The sequence below is a fragment of the Sus scrofa genome, chromosome 6 (genome assembly GCF_000003025.6).
Source record: "Sus scrofa isolate TJ Tabasco breed Duroc chromosome 6, Sscrofa11.1, whole genome shotgun sequence".
In the NCBI taxonomy this organism is placed as follows: domain Eukaryota; kingdom Metazoa; phylum Chordata; class Mammalia; order Artiodactyla; family Suidae; genus Sus; species Sus scrofa.
In genome coordinates, this window is record NC_010448.4 from 84,966,746 (window position 1) to 84,991,651 (window position 24,906).

Genomic DNA, 24,906 nt, shown 5'->3' on the forward strand with positions numbered 1-24,906 from the left:
ACTCTGGGTCTTCCAGTTTCCCGGCGTGCTTCGGGCCCGCCAAATGGGAGGGGGAGACGCAAGATGGCGGCAGCCGCGAACTCCGGCTCCAGCCTCCCGCTGTTCGACTGCCCGACCTGGTGAGTGGCGGGGCGACCAGCGTTGGAGTGGCCTGGTCTGCGCTGGCCTGGGCTGGCCGGCCGGCTCATTTCTCGCAGCGAGCCGAACGGCCCAGACGCTCTGGGATTGACTGAGGGAGAACTGCCCGTCGGGCCGGGCGGCGTGTGGAGGAACCAGGAATCCGGAGCCCGGGCCCAGGAACTGAGGAAACCTAGAGTTGGAGACTCTGAGGCGCTCGCTTAGGCAACCCCTCGACGATCCCCCGGTTGCCCGTGCGCTTTGGGGCCTTGGCCCCAAACTTACCCAACTCCTCACCGTGTGCCTGGGGCTCTGGTGGAGCACCATTCCTGCCCCCCAGCCCTCTGTCCCGAGCGCGCACGAGCTAGCTTCCCGCCCCCACCCCCACCCCCTTAGAGTCCCGCGTCCCGCGGTTGTTGCTGCAGCCTGGGTGCGGTACTTGCCGGTCTCTCGCAGACTGGGAGCTCCCTGAGGGCAGGAACGGCTCAGACCTACTTCTCTGAGCGACCAGCGCGAAGCCGGGCACCAGAGGGCATCAGTGATTGTTAGGATGAACCCTTTTCCTCCCTCCATAGGTTCTTGGGACTAAGGAAAAATTTTAATTTAGTTTTTGAGGAGGATACAAGATGAATACATTTAAATTGCCTTTCAGGAAGACTCATCCGAGTTAGAGCTATTTTTGCACTAGCTCATCACAGTGTATTGTTTGTTTGTTACTCCCTGGCTCCTGTTGTATTGAGATTTTTCAAGGGCAAGGGCCGTCTGATACATCGTTATGTTCCCAGCTCTTAGGCCTGAGCCAGGCATGTAGTAGGATTTCAGAAAGCATGTTTTGGATGTAACTTGGCTCTCCCCGTATTTCAGACAAAATGGGCATTTGTCCGATGCACTGTCCTTCCAGCAACCTCCATAGAGGAGTTTGGGTCAGGATTGTGAGATGCCTGTGTTGCATCTTCATTTGGATGGATGGGTGCATTTTTGTGTGTGCAAATAGGGCCTCTGGCAAGATTGTTCAGACTTCAAAGGAGCAAACACAGGAAGCAAGTGCATAGGTGGCAATGTCTGGGTCCCTTTGCACTTTTGTACCATCCAGTTGGCGTCAGTCTGCAAATTCTCGGTCCATTTTGGTTCCTTGCTGCATTGATTTTAGAAATTGGACTAGAACAGTAAACTTATAGTTAGACTGTATGAGATGACGTACCATTTCCTCAGCCTGTGGTATATACACCAGGCACCATGTTAGGTGCTTTAACACATATGTATCTCCCTTGAATGGTGTGGTTATAGGAGTATAGAGAAAAGTTCCCTTAAACATGCCATTGTAGAAAGACCTATTCAAGAGTAACAACTGCCTCATGTATTTATTGGTACCTGGTTTCATAGGCATAGTTTTGAATTGCCCTGCCTCCCTTAATTATGTGATTCTGATTTGGTCTCAGAGATCAGAACAATATCCTCTGCTTATTCTGTGATGAGACAAATCTTGATCAGCCCCAAACATCAACTGATTTATTCTACCTTTATATGGTATTAGTGATAGTAGCAAATCTTAGATTCAGACTCCAAGTGACCACACAGCCCCAGCTCTAGTACTTGCACTCTCTGTGCTGCTTTCTCTCCAAGGTAGATAATCCAGTGTTAAAATATAGGTTTCTTTGGTGCTGCTCTAAATACAGATCCACTAAAATCTTGTTCTAGAGCAGTTGAATCACTGGGGAAGTAAGTGTCGAATGTAGGAAGGAGCTGTAATAACAGTGAAGTAGATGACATTTCTGCTTGAACATGAACTAATTATAGACTGGTAGGAGAGCCACAGTATTGAATGGGATAATAACTGTAAATAGTATTTACAAACTCATCCTGAAAATGCTTTTTTCATTCTTATTTTCCAGGGCAGGTAAACCCCCTCCTGGTTTACATCTGGATGTAGTCAAAGGAGACAAGCTAATTGAGGTATGGAAATACATGTCTTCCCTTTTGTCCCACCACACTGAAGATTTTTGCTAGTGACTCACTTTTCCACCCCCTCTCCTGTGCTTTGTTTTCCAGCAGTGCTGTTTTCGTTCATCCTGATTTTTTTTTCTATTAAAAGCACATGGTGATATAACACATTCAAACTTTGTATCTCCCATAGACACTCAGTTTTTTGTGACTTCTCTCACCTTCCAAATGAGGGGCTTTAATAGATCCTAGGCCTATAGGCCTCTGTCAAACTGGATGCCCTATAACTTGGTGAATTCCTTCTCTCTGAGTATATGGAGTTATGTAGAAGATGCAAGATCTGCAGTAACTGAAGAAGAAACTTGATTGATATAGATTGAATTTAACTTTTAAGTTGCTTTTATGAGATTCAAACCCAAGTCCTTCAAAGAAGATAGTAAACTAAGATTTTTTGCTCAAAAAGGAGAATGGAATGGTGATGAAATTCTTTTATTCATTCAGAAATTTACTGAATGCGTTCTAGGTGCCAGTCATTGCGCTGGATATAGGGACTTCAGCAGTGAACATGACAAGCATGGCCCTGTCCTCAAAGAAATCATCTGGTGGGAAAGACAAAATCACACAAAAAATTACATGACTATAATTGAAATAAATACTCTAAGGGACAAGTTTAGCAGAATTCCAGTTTTTCTACAAGTCTCTAGAATGAAAACAATATAGAACTTTAAGAGAATATCAATTTTGATTAGCTATTATGTTGTATAACTTTTTTTTAAATCTTTATGTTATTTCCAAGAAATGGAAATTAAGCTCACTGTGACTGTAGAGTTGTGAGTCTCCATGTTTTTGACCCATTTAAGTTCAGGGCCCTGATAGTGAGTGCAGTTATTTTCCTCTGATGCATATAGTAAAAACATTGCACTCCATAATGAAAACTGTCTGGGAGATCTCCTGAAGGATGTTTTGTAAATACATTGTTTTCATTTTTAGGATGTTGTAGAGATACCCATGTATTTTACAAAGTATTAAGGCATGAGTTGTGATGAATTCTGTTATTAATTCATCAAGCTCTTAGCTAGTCACTTAGAGACCCTTTGCTATGGTTCTTCTATCATAAAGATTACAAAACATCGGAATTATTCAAGGGAATGATTTAGCTAAAATGTCTGTTTTTTCCTAAGGACTGTTCCACACATATAAAATATCATTGCTAAATAGACATATAGGGGATGTTCCCATGTGGCACAGCAGAAACAAATCTGGCTAGTATCCATGAGGATTCAGATTTGATCCCTGGCCTTGCCCAGTGGATCGGGGAATCCAGGGTTGCTATGAACTGTGGTGTAGGTCGCAGATGTGGCTCAGATCCCATGTTGTGTGGCTTTATTTTGACTCCTAACCTGGGAACTTTCATACGCTGCAGGTGTGGCTCTTAAAAAAAGAAATTAAAAAAAAAAAGAAGATATATAGGAATCTGTATGTTTTGTGTGTGTGTTTTGTTTGTTTGTTTGTTTGTTTGTCTTTTTAGGGCCTCACCCGTGGCATATGGAAATTTCCAGGCTATGGGTCGAATCTGAGCTGTAGCCACTGGCCTATGCCACAGCCACAAAATCGCCAGATATGAGCCACACCTGCGACCTGCACCACAGCTCACGGCAATGCCAGAGCCTTGACCCACTGAGCAAGGCTAGGGATCGAACCTGCCTCCTCATATATACTAGTCAGATTCGTTTCCACTGAGCCACGATGGGCACTCCAAGAATCCGTGTTTTGTTTTTTTTTAACCAGTTCAGTAAATCTTTAGTGTGCAACAGGAAGAGACAGGCAGGGAGGCCTAGCTTTAATGACGATATTCCTTTGGGAAATAATTTATATTTCAAAGCACTCTAATATGTCAAACATCCCTCTGTTACTGGTTTCTATTAACTGATAACCTCTTTCAGTACTATTAGGTGTGCTGAGTTGTCATAAAATTGTCATGTTAAAATCCTTAGACATTACTGTATTGTTTCTGAGAGGGATAGACCTGAAATATGCTTATTTTTTAAGGATTTAGGCAGCACTTGATACTAACCGAGCTATCTGTCCTAGCCTTGTGTCAGAGGCTTGTGATGTGTTGTGGTAGCTGGGTTTAAGAAGTGCAATATTAAAACAAAAGCCATGAGTCGGTTAAGCCCATTGTGTAAAGGTACACTCTGAGTTATAACTCAAAGGCACAACTGGATAATGGTCCTAGCCATAACTAGTTAAGAGATTGTGGCTTTAGTGATTATTTGAAAACTAATGCATTATTTCATTCACTTGGACAGAGGAAGCATATTGTTCAAGAATTCATACATTTTCTTCTTTCTGAGACATGTTATTTTCTCCCTACATTTTTATATGTCTGTAATTGAGGTGCCTTTAATAGTGAATGTATATATTTAATATGGCGGCCCTTTCTGTTTTTCTTCCCCGCTCTAAACATCTAAATCTCTGGTATGTCTTTGGCACTTTAGAATCATAGAAATGTCAGTTTTATATTAGAACCCAAGAGCTGGTGGTCTTATATACTGTTTGCACTGTGGTTAGTAAGTTTAAGTTTATGATTTCTGTGCATATAAATATGAATGGAAAATGCAATGATACTCAACCTGGGATATTACCTAGAGAGAATAAGATGTTGAAATTTCAGGGCTCTTTCAATTCCAAAGCAATGGCTTGCTTATTTATTTATTTATTTATTTTTGTCTTTTTGTCATTTCTTGGGCCGCTCCTGCTGCATATGGAGGTTCCCAGGCTAGGGGTCTAATCGGAGCAGTAGGCACCGGCCTACACCAGAGCCACAGCAGCATCCGAGCCGAGTCTGCAACCTACACCACAGCTCACGGCAACGCCGGATCCTTAACCCACTGAGCAAGGGCAGGGACCGAACCCGCAACCTCATGGCTCCTAGTCTGATTCGTTAACCACTGAGCCACGATGGGAACTCCCAGCAATGGCTTATTTTTAACCCAAGTATTAATACTTAAATCTGTGCAGACATGGGGGTCATTGTGTGCTTGAGCTGTCAAGCTGTTGCTAAATCTTAGTCCTCCCTAGTACTAGTGGCCTGGGACAAGCTCTGTGAGCAGCAAGTAGGACTGCTGGACAGGGTTTCCCAGAGGTGACCCACATACCTATTTTAAGCTTTATAGGATAAGCTGGAAAAAAAGTGGTTAAGTGATTATTTAGAAAAAAATCAAGAGTGTCACCCATAATTAAAGTGTGACATGTTCACTCCTTAAAATGTTTTGTGCCATATGGTGCATTTTTTGATGTAGGAAGAATGAAGAAATACATAGTGTAGTGGTTAAAAAAGCTTAGACTTTGAAGTCAGAAAGACCTAAATTTCTAATCCAGTTTATAAATATCTAGCTGTGTGAATTTGCATATATTAATTTCCTTATGCCTCACTTTTCTTATCTATAAAAATAGGAATAACAGTACCTACTTACCTTATAGAGTGATTGTGAGAATGAAGTGACACAGCATAAGAGTCATAGCACAATATGTGGCACGTTAAGTGCTCAGCAGTTGTTAACTGTTATCAGTATGTGAAATATATTTCTGGCTTTGTAAGGAGAACACTAAAGCATGGGGGAGAATAGTAACCCACTGTGAGTTCAGTGACATAACCAGGAACAAAATATAAGCCTCTTGATTTCTAGCTTGGTACCATCTTAACTTGACTGTACTTCTCTACTCAGCTTCGTGCTGTCTTTGCTTAGGGATTATAGAAGGAGCATAGTGTGAAACATGAACCGAGCTTAATGAGACCTTGTGTTTATTTAATTTTTTTTATTTTTTTTTATTTTTTTTTATTTTGTCTTTTCTAGAGCCGTACCTGTGGCATATGGATGTTCCCAGGCTAGGGGTTTAATCGGAGCTGCAGCTGAGGGCCTACGCCACAGCAATGCGGGTTCTGAGCCATGTCTGCGACCCACACCACAGCTCATGGCAACGCCTGATCCCTTAAACCCACTGAGCGAGGCCAGGGACCGAACCCGCAACCTCATGGTTCCTAGTTGGATTCGTTAACCACTGAGCCACGACGGGAACTCCGAGACCTTGTGTTTAAAGAAAGAACATAATATATATGAATGAAGGTTATTCTTCAAAGTGCTCATATTGTAGGCTTAAGGAACTGAAAGAAGTGTTAGCAAAAATTTATCTAGGAGTTCCCTTTGTGGCTCAGCAGTAACAAACCTGACTAGTATCCATGAGGATGCAGATTTGATCCTTGGCCTCACTCAGTGAGTTAAGGGTCCCGTGTTGCCGTGAGCTGTGGTATAGCTTGCAGATGTGGCTTGGATCTGGCGTCTCTGTGGCTATGGCCTGTGCCAGCAGCTACAGCTCTGATTTGACCCCTAGCCTGGGAACTTCCATAGGCCACAGGAGCGGCCCTAAAAAGACCTAAAAAAAATTTTTTTTAAATCTAGAGTCCTTCACCTGTCACAGCCTAGTCTACAACCAATCTGTGGCAAAAGACTTTACGGATCTAGGATTGAAAGAAAAATAAAGATAGCCTACTGAGTTTTTCATAAAGCCAAGTTCAGCTTAAAGAGTGATCCTTTATCCTTATACTTATTTGTGGTTAAAATGACCTTTCTTTTATAAAATGATTATGATGATACCAATTGGTGACAATTTAAAAAAAAGTTGTCAGGTGTTCCCACCATGGCACAGCTGGATGGATGGTATCTGCAGTGGAAGGGATGCAGGTTCCATTCCTGGCCTGGTATAGTGGGTTAAGGATCCCATGTTGCCATAGCCCCACCGTAGGTCAAAGCTTCAGCGCAGATTTGATCCCTGGCCCAGGCAGTCCATATGCCCTGGGACAGCCAAAAAGGGAGGAAAAAATGTTTTCAGGAATTCTTGTTGTTGCTCAGTAGGTTAAGGACGTGAGGTTCGGTCCATGGCCTGGCTCAGTTGTTCAAGGATCCAATGTTGCTGGAAGCTGCAGTGTAGGTGGCAGATGTGGCTTGGATTGGGTGTTGCTGTGGTGTAGGGCATAGTTGCAGTTCCGATTTGACCCCTGGTCTGGGAACTTCCATATGCCACAGGTGTCCCCATAAAAAGGGGGGGAAAAGTTCTCATTTGGTAAATGTGGGGGCTGTTTTAGTCCCCACAATTTTTTCCCACAATTTTTAATTTATTAAAAAATTTTATTTATATTTGGCCTCGCCTGTGCCGGGCAGAATTTCCTGGGCCGGGGATTAAACCTGTGCTACAGCAGTGACAATGCTGGATCCTCAACTACCGGGCCACCAGGGAACTCCCACAATTAATTAATTAAATTAATTACTAGAATATTTTGGGGGAGCCACACCCACAGCATGTAAAAGTTCCTGGGCTAGGGACTGAAGCTGCGCCACAGCAGTGACCCAAGCTGCAGTGACAACAGTGAATCCTTAGCCTGTTGTGCCACAAGAGAATTCCCCACGATTTTTAAAATAACAGTTTGCTGGTCTGTGAAATTCCCTTTTCTGCTATTATATTGGGGTATTATATAGTTTTATTTTTTTCCAGTGCAAAGTAGCAACTAGAAACATTTTGGAGCTCTTAGAATTGTTTGAGACCCATGGCACTCTTTAGAATATTATCATCGCAGGTCATTCACACCTAAGGTAAATCCCAGCTCTGCCACTCAACCAGCTGGACTGCCTTGGATGAATGACTCTGAATCTTTTGCCTTAACTTTAAAAATAAAGGTGATACTTAGTTCACAGAATTGTTTCGAGGATTAGATGAGATAGGTTTTTTTTTGTTTTTTGTTTTTTTTTCCTTTTCTAGGGCCGCTCCCAAGGCATATGGAGGTTCCCAGGCTAGGGGTCTAATCAGAGCGGTAGGCACCAGCCTACACCAGAGCCACAGCAGCATCCGAGCCAAGTTTGTGACCTACACCACAGCTCACGGCAACGCCAGATCCTTAACTCACTGGTCGAGGCCAGGGATCGAACCCTCAACCTCATGGTTCCTAGTCAGATTCATTAACCATGGAGCCACGACAGGAACTCCTAGATGAGATAATATTTAAAATGACTAGCAATAATAGTCCTTCAACAAATGTGAATCCCTATATCCCTTCCCCCAAGCCTGAACAATCTTTGCCCTGTGAAGTTTTTTCCACATTTAGACACAACAAATACTCATTTAGAGTTAACTTTGAGTAATGCTTTTTCTGTGGCCAAATGAAATGGGACAGTGAAGTTAGATTTAGAGGCTCATATAATGATGTCTAATGTAATTCCACTTCCTAAAAGGGGTTCCAGAGTACTTTGGGGCTCTGGAAGCATGATTAGAATATAGATAGGCATTTATACCCTCTTTCTTTCCTAATCAATTGATAATTTGCATTCAAACGTATGTTTTCTGAAAAGCAGAAAATATTACTTCATAATGTTACTGTTTTATAGGCATGCTTTGTGTTTTTGTTTCCTGCTTGACCTAGAATTAAGAGTCAGTGAAATCTTAAATTTCCAATGGACAGAAGATAACAACTCTTGCAGGCCATTTACATCTAACAGAATTAAGAAAAGTTCGGAGTTGCCTTCGTGGCTCAGTGGTAACAAACCTGAGGATGCAGGTTCAATCCCTGGCCTTGCTCAGTGGGTTAAGGATCTGGCGTTGCTGTGAGCTGTGGTGTAGGCTGAAGATGTAGCTCACATCTCGCATTGCTGTGGCTCTGGCATAGGCTGGCAGCTGTAGCTTCAATTCGACCCCTAGCCTGGGAGCTTGCGTATGCCGCACCTGCAGCCCTAAAAAGCAAAAAAAGAATTAGAAAAAGTTCTTTTCATATCAACACTAGACATTTAATCATTATTTTGTGGAGATTAGTTGCCATCCATTTCCTAAAAGTGTTAGTAAATTATTCTGAGCTCTTTATTTTGAAGAATGATAGGAAATATACACACACACATACTTTTTTTTTTTTTTTTTTAACCTTCACAAGGAATTTTGTCTTCTCAAGATGCTCTACTTGATTGGAAGAATTTTTGCTAAACCTTGTTGAAACAAGCTTTAAGTAATATTTAATTTAATATTTATTTAGAAACTGATTATTGATGAGAAGAAGTATTACTTATTTGGGAGAAACCCTGATTTGTGTGACTTTACCATTGACCACCAGTCTTGCTCTCGGGTCCACGCTGCCTTGGTCTACCACAAGCATCTGAAGAGAGTTTTCCTAATAGATCTCAACAGTAGTAAGTAACTTATATACCATCCGATTTCACACATTCCCTTTTGGGCAATGTGAAAATGCTCTTTTGGGTTCTTAAGTTTTAAAGTCGTGTTTTATTGCTCACTGAGGAAGTTTGATGTTTGGTTTTTAAATCAACCTCCATTCCTGTGAAATCTCCTATTTTCCTAAAATAATTGATTGGAGAGAGAAGAGGTTTTGGGAGAGCACTTTCCTGGAGGAAGCACTGTATTTAGAGAGAACCAAAAAAAGCACCCAGGAATCAGGAACTGTGGGTGTTCAAGTGTTTATGGGCCCATCATAGACTGTGGTCCAATTTAAGTAGAAGCTGTGAGTAGCTCTATTAATGTAGTCGAGTTGTGATACAGGACATTAAAAAAATACTTGTTTTGGGAGTTCTTGCTGTGGCACAACCCGATTGGCAGCATCTTAGGAGCACTGGGATGCAGGGTTACTCCCTGACCTAGCACAGTGGGTTAAGGATCTAGCATTGCTTCAGCTGTGGCTTAGGTTGCAGCAGTGGCTCGAATCTGATCTCTGGCCCGGGAACTCCATATGCCACGAGTGCAGCCAAAAAGGAAAAAAAAAAAAAAATGCTTGTTTTGAGCAAAGGTTAATTTTTTATAATGGGTTCTTTACCCCAGCTACATTTTGCTTTGACTACTAATAACATAAATTTTCTGGAGTTCCCGTCGTGGCTCAGTGGTTAACGAACCCGACTAGGAACCCTGAGGTTGCGGGTTCTATCCCTGGCCTCGTTCAGTGGGTTAAGGACCCGGCGTTGCCATGAGCTGAGGTGTAGGTCGCAGGTGCGGCTCAGATCCTGTGTTGCTATGGCTGTAGTGTAGGCTGGCAGCTGTAGCTCCAGTTGGACCCCTAGCCTGGGAACCTCCATATGCTGCGGGTGTGGCCCTAAAAAGACAAATAAATAAATAAATATATTTAAAAAAATTTTTCTGTGAACACCAACTAATAAGATTTTCAGGTTTGTCAAAGGTAGTCCCAAAAATGCAACTGAGACTTACTGCATGGGGCCTTGAAGTGTGTTCATTTTGCCTGCATATAATTATAGCATAAAATATAAAGGATCTGCTTCCTGGGTTGATCATATTTTACTTCTTCCTCCCATCTCCAACACACACACATACACACATTACACATCACCCCAGTCTGCTTATAATAATGGTTTTCGAGAGCCTTGTCTCAGAAGTACTTACTTGCAAATTTATCTCATCTTTTCTCTCCATTTCATAATATGCAGAATGCAGACATGGACAAATATTCAGACTCTCCGGTGGGATTTTGGCTTCCCTTGCCATTGACATTGCACCTGTTTCTGCCAGCTTGCTTTCTTATCCTGGGGAAAACCCAAACATAATGGCCGCCAGGCCAGCAGTTCCTATGTTCCTTAGACTTTGGGCTAGAGAGGTCAGACCATAGCAATTCCTCTCTCCTGCCTTGGGGGCATGGCTCTTGCTGGGTTGGAGCCATTCCTTCTGGACCCAGAATGGATCCAAGCCTGTCTGGCAGCAGAGCGCAAGCAGTGGTATTTGTTATGTGGGGTAACAGCAGGTGTGAAGATGTGTAAGAAATCTGCTGAAGAGATTCAAGATTCAGTGAAGGAGTTTCCTTTTCATTGTGACCCATGACAAGGGATGCAAAGTGGACCCAGTGCCATTTCCATTTTAAAAAGCAAAACTGATGTGCTGGGAGGAGCTGCTCTCTCTTCTACAACTCAGGTTAGTTTTTTATTTTTTCCCTCTCTTACATTTCTGATTTGGTTATTCCCAGCACACGGCACTTTCTTGGGTCACATTCGGTTGGAACCTCACAAGCCTCAGCAAATTCCCATCGATTCCACGGTCTCATTTGGTGCATCCACAAGGGCATACACTCTACGAGAGAAGCCTCAGACATTGCCATCGGCTGTGAAAGGAGATGAGAAGATGGGTGGAGAGGATGATGAACTCAAGGGCTTACTGGGGCTTCCAGAGGAGGAAACAGAGCTTGATGTAATTCTCTTTCTATGTCATTGTCATGTCTTTTGGGACTCTGATTTTTGCAGTTTTTAGCTGTGGTGTGTAGCTTGAAATGCCAGTGAGTTAGCAGCTGGAGATTTTCTTGAGCCCAGTAACAGGCCTTTGCCACTTTGGCAGTGTGGTGTGGCTCTTGGAGAGCTGCATTGTGTGGGTTTGGCTGTGCATTACCAGGGCTAACTAGGAGACTGGATTTCCTGCCAGTAGACCCTCATGGTTGTCTATCGGATGTTAGAAGCCAAGGCTGGGAGTTACGTCTTTACAGAATTGCACTGGCCAGTGCAGTAGCCATTAACCACATTTTAAGTACTCAGTAGTCACTTGTAGCTAGTGACTAACCATATTGAATAGCACTAACAGTAAAACCTTTCCATCATCCAGAAAATTTGATTGGACAGCACTCGCTTACAGAGATTGAAACTTTCATTCATTTATGTAGCTCTTTTTTAAATTGTCAGCCCAAGAATCTCCTGAATAAAACTAGACTACTTTTGCTCTGGGCCTGGCTGCCATGAAGGCCATGAATTTTACAAGATTTAAATTTAATGTGCTAAGGTTTTCCTCTTCTAGGGCAGATCCTAGGAGTTGGTGATGTAGCTGTTGTCTTCACATATCTGTCACTGTATTGATGTGACTGGTTGTATCCAGGTAGATCAAATGTCAGCCTTTCTTTAACTGCCCATATGCATTTACTATCCTTGTACACCGAGGCAGTTTCACAGCCCTTTGGGAGAAAAGCACAATAGAAATCTTACAACTTAAAAGTTATTTTGTTCTAAGGGAGTTGCCTCATAGCCAGGGACCTTGTTAGCAATCACTCTTGTTCTTTCTCCTCTTTTAGTTCAGTATATTAGGTCATCTCTGGGTCCTTGTTCTCAAGACATTTGGAAAATCTCAAACTGCAGTGCAGATTGGATTAAGTCCAGGGGATTGGGAAGAGGCAGGCAGCAGTGCTGAGGCCAAGTTAATCATTGAGATGGATGGATAGTTATGAATAGAAATGGGGCCAGATGCAGTGATGGGAAGTGACAAGATATTAATGCCAAATATTCAGTGCCCTGGCAATGTCCTTACAAGTTTTAAAGGAGAGAACTACTGGGAAAGAAGCTATCAGTTGTCCCTTCTCATCTCTGTTTTTTCACTTAAAAACAATTCAGGGATTTCTTCTCAGTTGCATTCCTTTAATTCTCAGCATGAAGATATGATAACCTTTCTTCAAAAAAACCCAAAACTTCAGTTCCAGGGTTTTTGCACAGATGTCCTATTTTTAGCTCAAGGCCCTTCACCTCCTTTTGAATATCACTATCCCACTAGTCATTGCAGATGTTCCACATTCTGTCAAGTGAGGCTTGTTGGTATCAGAGTCTAGGGACAGGGATGAGTCTTTTCTGAGTGCTGAAGAGAATTTCAACTGCATGGAAAGGTCCAGGTTAGCTCCTGAGACCTTCCCGCTCTTTGTTTGGTAACAGTCTCCTTCAGATTCCCTTGTACTTATTCCTGTTTTTCCCCTGTGAACCCTGGCCCAGAACCTGACAGAGTTCAATACTGCCCACAACAAGCGTATTTCCACTCTCACCATTGAGGAGGGGAATCTGGACATTCAGAGACCAAAGAGGAAAAGGAAGAACTCACGGGTGACCTTCAGTGAGGATGATGAGATCATCAACCCAGGTGAGGAATCTTCATAGTTTTTTCTGATGCAAAAGCTGTGATCTAAAAAAAAAAAAAAAAAAATGCTGTGATCTTGGAGTTGCCGCATGGCACAGCGGGATTGGCTGTATCTCTGCAGCACCAGGACACATGTTTGATCCCTGGCCCAGCACAGTGGGTTAAAGGATCCAGCATCACCACAGCTGTGGCTCAGATCTGCTCCCTGGCCCAGGAACTCCATATGCCACGGGATGTCCAAAAAAAGAGGAAGAAAGAAAGCTATGATCTCAGCAGTGCACATAACTTGTAGGTCAGTTGTAATGTTTCACAACAAGGTTTAGGATTGCAGGTGCTATGTTGAGGGGAGATATTTTTGTACAGTGTAAACATACCTTGGAGATATGAGTTTGGTTTAAGACCACCACAGTAAAGTGAGTATTGCAAAGTGTAAAATATCATTCTATCTAAAAAGACAATGTATATGTCTTCATTAAAAAATGCTTTATTGCTAAAAAAATGCTAGCCATCATTTGCGCCTTCAGGGAGTCGTAATCTTTTTGCGGTAGTAACGACAAAGATCACTGATCACAGATGACTATAACAAATATAATAGTATGGAAAAGTTTGAAATATTGTGAGAACTACCAAAATGTAACACAAAGACACAAAGTGAGTGAATGCTGTTGGGAAAATGGCACTTACAGACTTGCTTGACACAGAGTTGCCACTAACCTCCAATTTATAAAATCCCAGTGTCTGTGAAGTGCAGTAAAACAAGGTATGCCTGTACGTGGATGGAATACCCCGATCACTCAAGCATTATCCAGCTGCGATGTGAAAGAAATACCTAAAGGAAGGGTCCATATAATGCAGTGTACAGAGCAAGGCTGCACTTCTCCTTTGCTGATCCAATATGTCTGTCATAGTGGAGGTTGAGTAAAGTATAGCTCTGTGCTGTCTTTACCTCAAAGGAGTCTTCATGGGCTTCCAAATATGATTTGTAACCCTAAGATTGGAGAGCTTTCTGCCACTTTTTTTTTTTTTTTTTTTTTTTTTTTTTTTTTGTCTTTTTGTGTTTTCTTGAGCCGCTCCCATGGCGTATGGAGGTTCCCAGGCCAGGGATCAAATCGGAGTTATAGCCACCATTCTATGCCACAGCAACACGGTATCCAAGCCGTGTCCACAACCTACACCACAGCTCACGGCAACGCCAGATCCTTAACCCACTGAGCAAGGCCAGGGATCGAACCCGCAACCTCATGGTTCCTAGTCGGATTCGTTAACCACTGCGCCACGGCAGGAACTCCTTTCTGCCACTTTTAACCACATTAAAGGCCATAACTTTCAGGTAGTTTGTGTGGAAACATCAGCAAGAAGAGAGCATCAGTTTATGGAAGGCCGATGAGTTTACCCATTTCTTCCATCATTCAACATTCATTTATTGGGCTCATATTCTATCTCAAGAGCTCTGGGAAGTAGATGGCATAGACTGGGGAGGTGTAGTTTATACAGTGAAGATGGAATTGAGATTCCAAAAATTCTGTTTGGAAATAAATCTTAATGGGTGGAAACAAGGATCCCAGACAAATTGCTTTTATTTTCCAAATTGAAATGCAGTAAGAATAACTTTCAAATTATGTGTTTAGTTTCAAAATATCAATTATTTAATATTAATTTATTATTTAAATAAAGAAAATCTGTTCCAGTGACAGCTTGTGGGAAAAAAAGATCTAATTGAAAATGCAGTCTGAGTCATCTGGGATGTGGAAACTAATCAAGTTTGGTTTAAGATTGCATTAATGGAATCATAGAGGGCAGTACCCTATGGCTGTGTTCTGAGCAGAACACAATGCAAGCATGCAAAATGCAAGCATGGCCTTAAGCACCAAATGTGTCATATAGTATTGAGGGAGGAGGAGACTCCCAGCTCTACAAAGTGGTCCCTGAGGAGCACAGCAGTAACAAACCCAACTAGGATCCACGAGGCTGTTGCGGCTCCGCAGTTACAAACCCAGCTAGGATCCATGAGGATGCAGGTTCGATCCCTGACCTCAATCAGTAGGTTAAGGATCCGGCATTGCTGTGAGCTGTGGTGTAGGTCACAGACATGGCTCGGATCCAGCGTTGCTGTGGGGCTGTGGTTAGGCTGGCAGCTGGAGCTCGGATTCGACCCCTAGCCTGGGTCCAATATGCCGTTGGGTGCAGCCTTAAAAAGCAGAAAAAAACAAACAAAAAGCCGAAGTGGTCCCTGAATGCTGGGAACAATGCATGAGGGAGAACAGATTGGAGGAGGCACAGTCCATGATGGTGGATGTTTGCAAGGCTGACCTTTGGGAGGAAGGAGTGGGCGAAACCAGAGCCTGAGTAGCAAGTTTTGGCTCAGCATAAAAAGCAACAACACATCTCTATATTTAAGGGAAGAATTAAAAGAATTCCTCAGAAGGAGTTTGGGGCATTCATTCTACTGACTTTAGTTCACTTTCTGATGATGTGTGAAGAAGAATGATTTATCCCTCAAAATAGAGGATGCCCAAGGGAATGTTCAGGTGGGAGCTGGATGACTAATCTGTGAAGTTTATTTCTGGGTGCCAGATAAAAGTTTCTAGGGATTGGACCTAGAAATTTGTAGGGTTTTTTGTTTTGTTTTATTTTAAAAATTTTTTCTTTATGTAGCTGCACCTGCAGCTTATGGAAGGTCCCAGGCTAGGGGTCAAATCAGAGCTGCAGCTGCTGGTCTACACCACAGCCACAGCAATCCCGGATCCTTAACTCACTGAGTGAGGCCAGGGATTGAACCCGAATCCTCATGGACACTGTGTCGGGTTCTTAACCTGCTGAGCCACAATGGGAACTCCAAAAATTAGTTTTGAATAAGCTCTTGTTTGTACTGATGGACAGCCACCAATTCGAGGATCACTGGACTGGATAATTTTTTAAGTCTCTTTCAGGACTCAGGGTCTGATATGTTCTGTTTTTCTCCTTGAAAAGTATTGCCCGGAGTTCCTGTTGTGGCTTAGTGGTTAACGAATCCTACTAGGAACGATGAGGTTGCAGGTTCGATCCCTGGCCTCGCTCAGTGGGTTAAGGATCTGGCGTTGCTCTGAGCTCTGGTGTAGGTCGAAGATGTGGCTTGGATCCTGCGCTGCTGTGGCTGTGGCGTAGGCCAGTGGCTACAGCTCTAGTTTGACCCCTAGCTTGGGAACCTCCATATGCCACGGGTGTGGCCCTAGAAAAGACCAAAAAAAAAAGAGAGAGAGAGACAGAGAAAATTATCGCCATGGAACTTTATTTTTATTTTTTGTTTTAGGCCACACCTGTAGCATGCGGGAAGTTCCCAGGCCAGGAATCAAACCTGTTCTGTGACAGCAACCCAAGCCACTGCAGTGACAATGCCAGATCTTTGTCCCACCAAGTCACATGTGAACTCCTATGGAACTTTATTAAGGCAGTACCTTCAGGCAGAGTGTGCCATAGTGTTTCAGAGCGTGTGTTCTGAAATCAGAGACCCTAGGTATGAAATCCACTCTCTCCACTTAGTGGCTTTGTGACCCTGGCCAAGTGACTTATCAGAGTGCTGACCTCACTGGATTGGTGTGGAGATTAAATGATTACTTGAAAATACCAATGCCCTTGATAAATGTTAGCCATTATCACCACCATCATCTGCCACCCCTTTTGCCTTAACCTGTGTAGACTTCCTATACCAGAAGTAGACTAAGCAAAAAACTTCTAGGTAGATCTTCCAGGAACAGAGCTACCCTGCCTGCGGATCCCAGCTCTAGGAGTCAAATGTGTAGACAACAAGGAGAGGGTGAGAGACTTGAGCACCATTCAGCCAGCACAGGACAAGATCCCCCTGGATGGCTTATTCCCCACCTCCACAGGCTTGTTGTGGGGCATATCCCCTGTTAGCCATGCCTCTTGGGCTCCAATTGTTCCATTTCATTTAACTTTTCTGAAGGGATGATAGGAACAGGACTCCTATGGTGATGAAAGAGAAAATAAGAGTCCCTTTTTTAGAGACCTTGTTCTCCTGATGAGCCTGGATATCTTTTCCTGTTTCTGCTTCCATGTAGAAGCTATTGATTTGTTCATCCATTGAATGACAATTATTTGTGAACGTACTGCTAGGATGTATTCTTTAGCAGCATACTAATAAGTGAAATGCCAGACTTAAACAAACCAGGGACTAATTGTTCAAATAAGAGATCTTTGTATTCCAGTGGGATTCACGGGAGTGAATACACCCTCAGTGCATTTAAAGTAAGTGTATAATATCTATTAGGGAATGTAATAAGTCTGTACTTGCCTATTTCTACCCACTCCGCCTTCAGTGAGAAAGCTCCTATTCATTTAAGTAATCCAGTCCAATCTCCCCTCTGTGCTGAAGGAGTACTGTTTTTGCACCTCTTGAAACACCTCCATTGTGTCTTAGACTATCTGGTTTTACAACTGTGTACTCCTTAAAGGCAGGATAGTTAGTGTCTTGCTCTTTATGTCCATGCCTGAGGTCCAGAAAATGAGTCTGAGAGACTGACTGACTGCAAACACATCCCTTGGTCTTAGCGCTTTGTCCCTGAAGAGTGAATGAATGAAGCTAGAAGCTTCATGTTACTGTAGGGTACAATGATGTGGGTGTGAAATTGTGAAAAGGGAGCTGACTTCCCACCCAGCCTGGACAGGGGCTTTGGATCCTTTAGTGAGTCTTAGTTATACAGGTATACCTTGGAGATGATGTGGGTTTGGTTCCAGACCCTTCAGTAAAGTGAAGATCCAAGCAAGTCACACAGATTTGTTTGGTTCCCCAGTGCATGTAAAAATTATGTTTCTTCTATAGACTATTAAGTGTGCAATAGCATTATGTCTTAAAAAACAAAGTACTTGGGTTTTTTGTTTTTGTTTTTGTTTTTTTTTTTTACAGTGCTTTAGTTAAAAAATGCTTTGTTGCTGGAGTTCCCATGTGGCTCAGCAGGTTAAGGATCCAGTGTTGAAACTCCAGCGGCTCAGGTCACTGCTGTGGCTCAGGTTTGATCCCTGGCCCAGGGAACCTCTGCATGCAACAGATACAGCCAAAAAGAATTTTTTACAAGCGAACAATGAATCAGAAAAAAGAGAGAGAAAGAAAAGGAGGAAAAATACTTTGTTGCTAAAAAAGTGCTAACCATCATCTGACAATGCAGGGTTGCCACAACCTTCAGTCTAATTGAAAAAAAAAAAAAAAAAGCAGAAACAAAAAAACACACAGTATCTGCAAAGCACAATAAAGTTAAACACAATAAAACAAGGTATACCTATATATAGTTGTTCAGGTCAAAAGGCAAAGTTAAGCTAGAAGCCCTGGGTCTGAATTCTAATTCTGTTATTTGCTAATGAGTGTGTGTTAGCAAGGGATGTGATGTGTGACCTCTTGGTATGTCACTGTTTATCAATAGCATGGGATTGGTAATGTCTCCTCTTTTTTTTTTCCTCCCCCTTAAAAAGGGAAGTATACGGAGTTCCCTTTGTGGCGCAGTGGAAACAAATCCAACTAGGAACCATGAGGTGGTGGATTTGATCCCTGGCCTTGCTCAGTGGGTTAAGGATCTGGCATTCCCGTGAGCTGTGGTGTAGGTCGTGGACGCGGCTCGGATCTCGAATTGCTGTGTCTGTGGCATAGGCCAGAAGCAACAGCTCGATTCGACCCCTAGCCTGGGAACCTCCCTATGCCGCGGGTGCAGCCCTGAAAAGACAAATAAATAAATAAAATAAAATAAAAAGGGAAGTATATGAAATGGGGAAGAATTTGGGGAAGGTAGCATAGCACAGTGGTCCAGAGCACAGGCCTGTTTCTGGCTGCTTAGATTTATGTCCTGGCTCCACTCCAGAAAGGCGACTGGGCCAGTCACTTTACCCTTCCAAGCCTGAGATTGTTGTCTCATCTATTAAATGTTTGATTTAGTGGTACTCACCTCATAGGGTTGTTGTGAGGAATTTAACTTCAGTAAACACCTGAAGTGGTAGCTGTGTTTTACAAAGATTTGTGATTGCTTTGTTCACAGTGAGCCCTACAACCTTAATCCTTACAATAGCGTACTGAACTAACCCATCCTTTCATGTCTGTTTGCAGAGGATGTGGATCCCTCAGTTGGTCGCTTCCGAAACATGGTCCAGACTGCTGTGGTTCCAGTCAAGGTAGGAAGCTCATTGTGACAGTGTTTGAAATGTCTTACATGGAGTTCCCATCGTGGCACAGTGGTTAATGAATCCAACTAGGAACCATGAGGTTGTGGGTTCGATCCCTAGCCTTGCTCAGTGGGTTAAGGATCCTGCGTTGCCGTGAGCTGTGGTGTAGGTTGCAGACACAGCTTGGATCCCGTGTTGCTGTGACGTAGGTCGGCAGCTACAGCTCCAATTTGACACCTAGCCTGAGAATCTCCATATGCTGGGGGAGCGGCCCAAGAAATGGCAAAAAGACAAAAAAAAAAAAATGTCTTACAGTCTGGTTTGAAAACCCATTCTTTCAAGTTGTAGGTAAGTGTTAATTAAGTGTGTGCTTAATTTTTTGTTTGTTTGTTTTTTTGTTTTCAGGGCTGCACCTATGGCATGTAGAAGTTCTTGGGCTAGGGGTCTAATCAGAGCTGCAGCTGCCAGCTTGTGCCACAGCCACAGCAACACAGGGTTTGAGCTGCATCTGCAACCTATACTGCAGCTTGCAGCAACACCAGATCCTTAACCCACTATGTGAGGCCAGCGATTGAACCAGCATCCTCATGGATACTAGTCACATTCTAAACTGGCTGAGCCACAACTGGAACGCCAGTGTGTGCTTAATTTTAAAACGCATTTTTGGTCCCTTTCCTATTTTTCATCCTATGGAAATACTTTTACCCATCTATATCTGACGATCCTGGAGTACATAGAGAGGCTGCAGGTAACCAGCAGCTTGATGCTACGTATAAATTATGGTGTGGTATGAGTCTGTAAATTTATTTCCATCAGGGTGCAGAGAGACTCACCTTTCTTCCTTCCCTTCCTTCCCTTCCTTCCTTTCTTCCCTTTCTTCCTTCCTTTCTTCCCTTTCTTTCTTTCTTTCTTTCTTTCTTTCTTTCTTTCTTTCTTTTTCTTTCTTTCTTTTTCTTCTTTCTTTCTTTCTTTTTTCTTTCTTTCTTTCTTCCCTTTCTTCCTTTCTTTCTTCCCTTTCTTTTCTTTCTTTCTTTCTTTCTTTTTCTTTCTTTCTTCCTTTCTTTCTTTCTTTCTTTCTTTCTTTCTTTCTTCCCTTTCTTTCTTCCCTTTCTTTCTTTTCTTTCTTTCTTTCATCTTTTTAGGGCCACACCTGTGGCATATGGAGGTTCCTACGCTAGGGGTTGAATCAGAGCTATAGCCTCTGGCCTACGCCACAGCAACATGAGATCTGAGCCGAGTCTGCAACCTATGTCACAGCTCACGGCAATGCCAGATTCTTAACCCACTGAGCAAGGCCAGGAATCAAACCCGTGTCTTCATAGATACTAGTCGAGTTCTTTAACCACTGAGCCACGACAGGAAAGCCAAGATCCACCTTTCTTTAGCCTTCCCTACTTGACTTGAAATAAGCTATGAGGCAAGGAGGAGGCATTGTTACATTTCTGCATGGCACCTCTGGCTTTTGCCATGCCTTTATTTTGTGAATGGGAATGGCACAGATAGAAAAGCCAGCCCACATCTAGGTTAGATTTTAAGATTAGCTCTGTTGAAGAACCAAGTGGTGGAAGTTATACAGTGTTACAATTGCTCAACATGTGGAAGAACCACCTGACAGGGCTGTGCAAAAGGAACACATGGCCCCTGGAAGTGGATCCCTAGTAATAGAGGTATTCCAAAAGTGATTAGGCATTGTGGCTCAGCAGGTTGAGGACCTGATGTTGTCCCTGTGAGAATTTGGGCTGGATCCTTGGCCTGGCTCAGTGGGTCAAGGATCCAGTGTTGCTGTGGCTATGGCATGGGCTGGCAGCTGTGGCTCTGACTCAGTCCTTGACCTGAAACTTCCATATGCCCCAAGTGCAGCCATAAAAAGAAAAAAGAAAGGGGGGAAAAGAAATGATCTGAAGGTGTTCCCTGGTGGCCTAGCAGTTGAGGATCCGGCTTTGTCACTGCTGTGGCTTGAGTTTGATCCCTGGCCCAGAACTTCCACATGCTGTGGGTATGGCCAAAAAATAAAGTGATTCAAAGATGCTGGTCAGAGATAGTATAGAGAGTTTTATTTTTTAAAGAATCTTTAGAGGAGTTCCCTTCGTGGCTGAGCAGTTAATGAACCTGACTAGGATTCATAAGGATGTGGGTTCAATCCCTGGTTTGCTCAGTGGATTAAGGATCTGGCATTGCTGTGGCCGTGGTGTAGGCCAGCAGCTGTAGCTCCAGTTCGACCCCTGGCCTGGGAACCTCCATATACGGGTGCGGCTCTAAAAAGCAAAAAAAAATAAAAAATAAAAACAAAATCTTTAGATTGATAAGATGTGCCAAGTTCCTGGTTAGTCTTTATTTCATCCAAAGGAGTAGGGAGATGAGGAAAGATCTTCCGCTGAACTTCAGTCCAGTGGGAAAAAAATACAAGATGACATTTTTCTGTACAACTCCATAGTATTCATGTCACATTTCCCCTTGAGCTCTTTTCTCTTTTCTTCTTCCTTTGGAATTTCCTGTTGTCTTTAAAGTATAATTTGAATTTTTTTTTTCTTTTTTGGCTGCCCTGTGGCATACAGAGATCCCAGGCCAGGGATCAGATCCAAGCTGCAGTTGCAGCTACACTGGATCCTGTAACCCACTGTGCCAGGCCAGGGGTTGAACCTGCATCTTGGCATTACAGAGATACCACCATCCCATTGTGCCACAGCGGGGACTCCTTATGTGAATTTTGGCAGATATACATACCCCTGGGTGACCACCACCATAATCAAGATATAGAAGATCACCCCAGAAAGTTTCCCTATATCCCTTTGCTGTCAGTTCCCTCCCACGCCCAGTCCCAGGCAACCAGTAAACTGCTTCAGTCATTACAAATTTGTTTTGCTCTCAGATTAATGTTTAAAAATTAGGTGCCGAACATGAAGATACTTTGTATTTTCCCTCAAAAAAGAAAAATTGAAGTACCTACTACTACCTGTTATCACCTCTGTTTCCTGAAAGGGCATTTTAACATCAGAAAAAAGAGAGGGAGGAGCATGACCTTAGAGTAAGAATAGTCAGTTAAACTGGGTAAGTTTTACTTTATGAAAGCTCACACACTGGCCTCATTTTTCTCCATTTGACATAGGATGGTAAACACTTGTGTGTGGAGCAGTGTTTGGGAGCCATCATGTTAGATGACAGCTATAAGGTCTCTTCAGACCCTGAGAACTCAGGACAGTGAGCTGGGCAGTTTGGGAAACAAAACAAGTTAGAGGTTTAGGGGCCTTCCTCAGTTCTTCTTATACTGCAATAGAGGAGGTAAGAGCATTCTCACGCCTCACTTCTTGTCTCCTTTGCTTCTTGTAAACCACAGAAGAAGCGGGTGGAGGGCCCTGGCTCCCTGGGCCTGGAAGAAACAGGGAGCAGGCGCATGCAAAACTTTGCTTTCAGTGGAGGACTCTATGGGGGCCTGCCCCCCACGCACAGTGAAGCCGGCTCCCAGCCACACGGCATCCACGGGACAGCACTCATCGGTGGCTTGCCTATGCCATATCCAAACCTCGCTCCTGACGTGGACTTGACTCCCGTCGTGCCGTCAGCAGTGAACATGAACCCTGCTCCAAACCCTGCCGTCTATAACCCTGAAGCTGTCAACGAACCCAAGAAGAAGAAATATGCAAAAGAGGCTTGGCCGGGCAAGAAGCCCACACCTTCCTTACTGATTTGATATTTTTGGTCATGGAGGAGGGTGGGATTGGGTGGGAATGGGGTGGAAGGGTGATGGGGGAGCTAATGAACTAGGGGAGAAAAACTTTCCATGTGTGCAGTATCGTCTTTCAGAATGTCTCCTGGGCTCCTAACCAAGTAATATTAAAACTGGGGGGGGAGGTTGGACTATCCCAGAAAGACCTGTCTTCAGAACACTTTCATCGTAGAGAAATTTTTGTACGTTCTTTTCAGTAGACTTCCCTGGCTCTTTCCCAGGTCTTCCATTACCTCCTTTTTCTTTTCTCCCTCTTTCTAGGATCATTTTTATTTAAAGTCACATGTCCCAGGGAGAGATTCCAGGCCCTCAGGTTGAATCCAGAGTTGTGGAGGTGACAACAGCATCACCAGCCTTGTGGGTCCAGCAGCCTAACTTACATTTACTATTTCTCCAAGTCGCAGGTAGCAGGAGGGTTGCCACGGAGTCCAGGCTGATTAACAAGAGGGTTAGAATTCTTCACTTAAGCTAATTTAAACTCAGAAGTGTTCTCCTGGGTCAGTGGTTTTGAGGTCCACTAGTTAGCCTTTTCTCTTTTGTCCTTTTCATTGGAATGAGAACATTTTATTTTCCTTCATTTGTGACCAGTGCCATAGACACAGGTTGATAGTTTTAAACTTACAATATTGTTTGAACTTGTTTTTCTTATTAAACCTGAGTACTCTTCTTGCCCAAGTTTCTCATTTGATTCTAGAGTACTCTTCTCTACTCTCTAAGGCATTACTTTCCTTTTCGAGTGTGTTATGAAGGCAATTTCTAAAGGATATGACCAGTTAGAGCAATTCCAATTACAAAGGAAAATATTTTACTTTGAAGTAACGGGTGTCTCTAAGAGGACGTTTTTAGATGTTGGTTTGGAGGCTCTTTCCCCCCCTGGACCGAGAGCTCTCATTGTCAGAGCTCCCAGACTAGACCTGGCTAACAACCATAGCAGACGGAGATAGGAAACATTGGTATGAGCTTTGTACAGAGATTTGTACATTTGTGTAATAGGCCTTTTCACGCTTTATGTGTAGCTTTTTACCTGTAACCTTTATTACATTGTAAATTAAATGTAACTTTTGTCATTTGGGTGTAGTCTGTGGTTCAATCGCCATCAGCTCTGCCATTAGGAAGTACTTGTCAGAGGTACAGCTGTCAGGCTTGTGATGCTCTGTCCCCATTTTATTACCACAAATGATGATGCCCCTGATGAATGTGGAGATTCTAATGAGAGATTCCAGTCCCCGGACTGCAGCCTCATCCAGCAAAGTGGGTTAAGAGGTGCCTGCTGCCCTTTGTCAGGACACAGCTGGTAGAGTTCCCCGGTGGCCTAGTGGATTAAGGACCCTGGAGATTGTCACTGCTGTGGCACAGGTTTGATCCCTGGTCCTGGAGCTTAACATAGAAAGAAAAAAGGAGAAAAAAGCCACAGGCCTGACAGACGGCTTTGGGGCCCTTGTCTTGGGTGTGACCACCACCTTCTGGTCATAGCTGCCTGCATTTGACCTATACTCAGGAGGCACAGGAGTGAAAGGCAGCTGGAGTTGAGGACTCCTAGAAGAGAAGATTTCAGCCAGGGTTTAGATCGAATGGGTGTATCTTGCATACTAGACCCTTGTGTGTGGGAAGTGCATTTTGCCTGTGGTGAAACTTACATGTGTGACTTTGTGGTGAAGATGCCAACTAGGTTCCACATCCCTTGGGTAGAGAGTGTGGACTCATGGCAGCAACAGCCTGTTAAAGACAGAGATCTGGGAGTTCCTGTTGTGGCGTAGCGGAGATGAATCTGACTAGTATCCATGAGGACGCAGGTTCAATCCCTGGCCTTGCTCAGTGGGTTAAGGATCCGGCGTAGCCATGAGCTGTGGTGTAGGTCGCAGTCGTGGCTCGGATCCCGTGGTTGTCGCTGTGGTGTAGGCCAGTGGCTAGGCTACAGCTCTAGATTCCACCCCTAGTCTGGGAACCTCTTAGCCACAGGTGCGGCTCTAAAAAGACAAAAAGACCAGAGTTCCTGTCATGGTGCAGCAAAAACGAATCCAACTAAGAACCATGAGGTTGCAGGTTCCATCCCT

General features: G+C 43.5%; 1 protein-coding gene across 2 annotated transcripts; it reads left to right on the forward strand.

Annotated features, from left to right (window-relative positions):
• PPP1R8 (protein phosphatase 1 regulatory subunit 8) lies at positions 1–23,919 on the forward strand. 2 transcript variants are annotated; one of them, NM_001243414.1, is given in 7 exon segments: positions 1–119; positions 2,010–2,070; positions 9,131–9,284; positions 11,072–11,292; positions 12,843–12,987; positions 19,073–19,137; positions 22,463–23,919. In NM_001243414.1, coding segments are annotated over 7 exon segments (1,056 nt in total). In that variant the 5' UTR covers positions 1–63; the 3' UTR covers positions 22,817–23,919.

Bases quoted from the DNA above. Each gene is read 5' to 3' on its own strand.
- PPP1R8 (XM_021093434.1), top strand. From the start codon at position 11,227: ATGGGTGGAGAGGATGATGAACTCAAGGGCTTACTGGGGCTTCCAGAG. The intron at 12,988-19,072 runs GTGAGGAATCTT...GTCTGTTTGCAG, and splicing joins TGATGAGATCATCAACCCAG to AGGATGTGGATCCCTCAGTT. The intron at 19,138-22,462 runs GTAGGAAGCTCA...TGTAAACCACAG, and splicing joins CTGCTGTGGTTCCAGTCAAG to AAGAAGCGGGTGGAGGGCCC.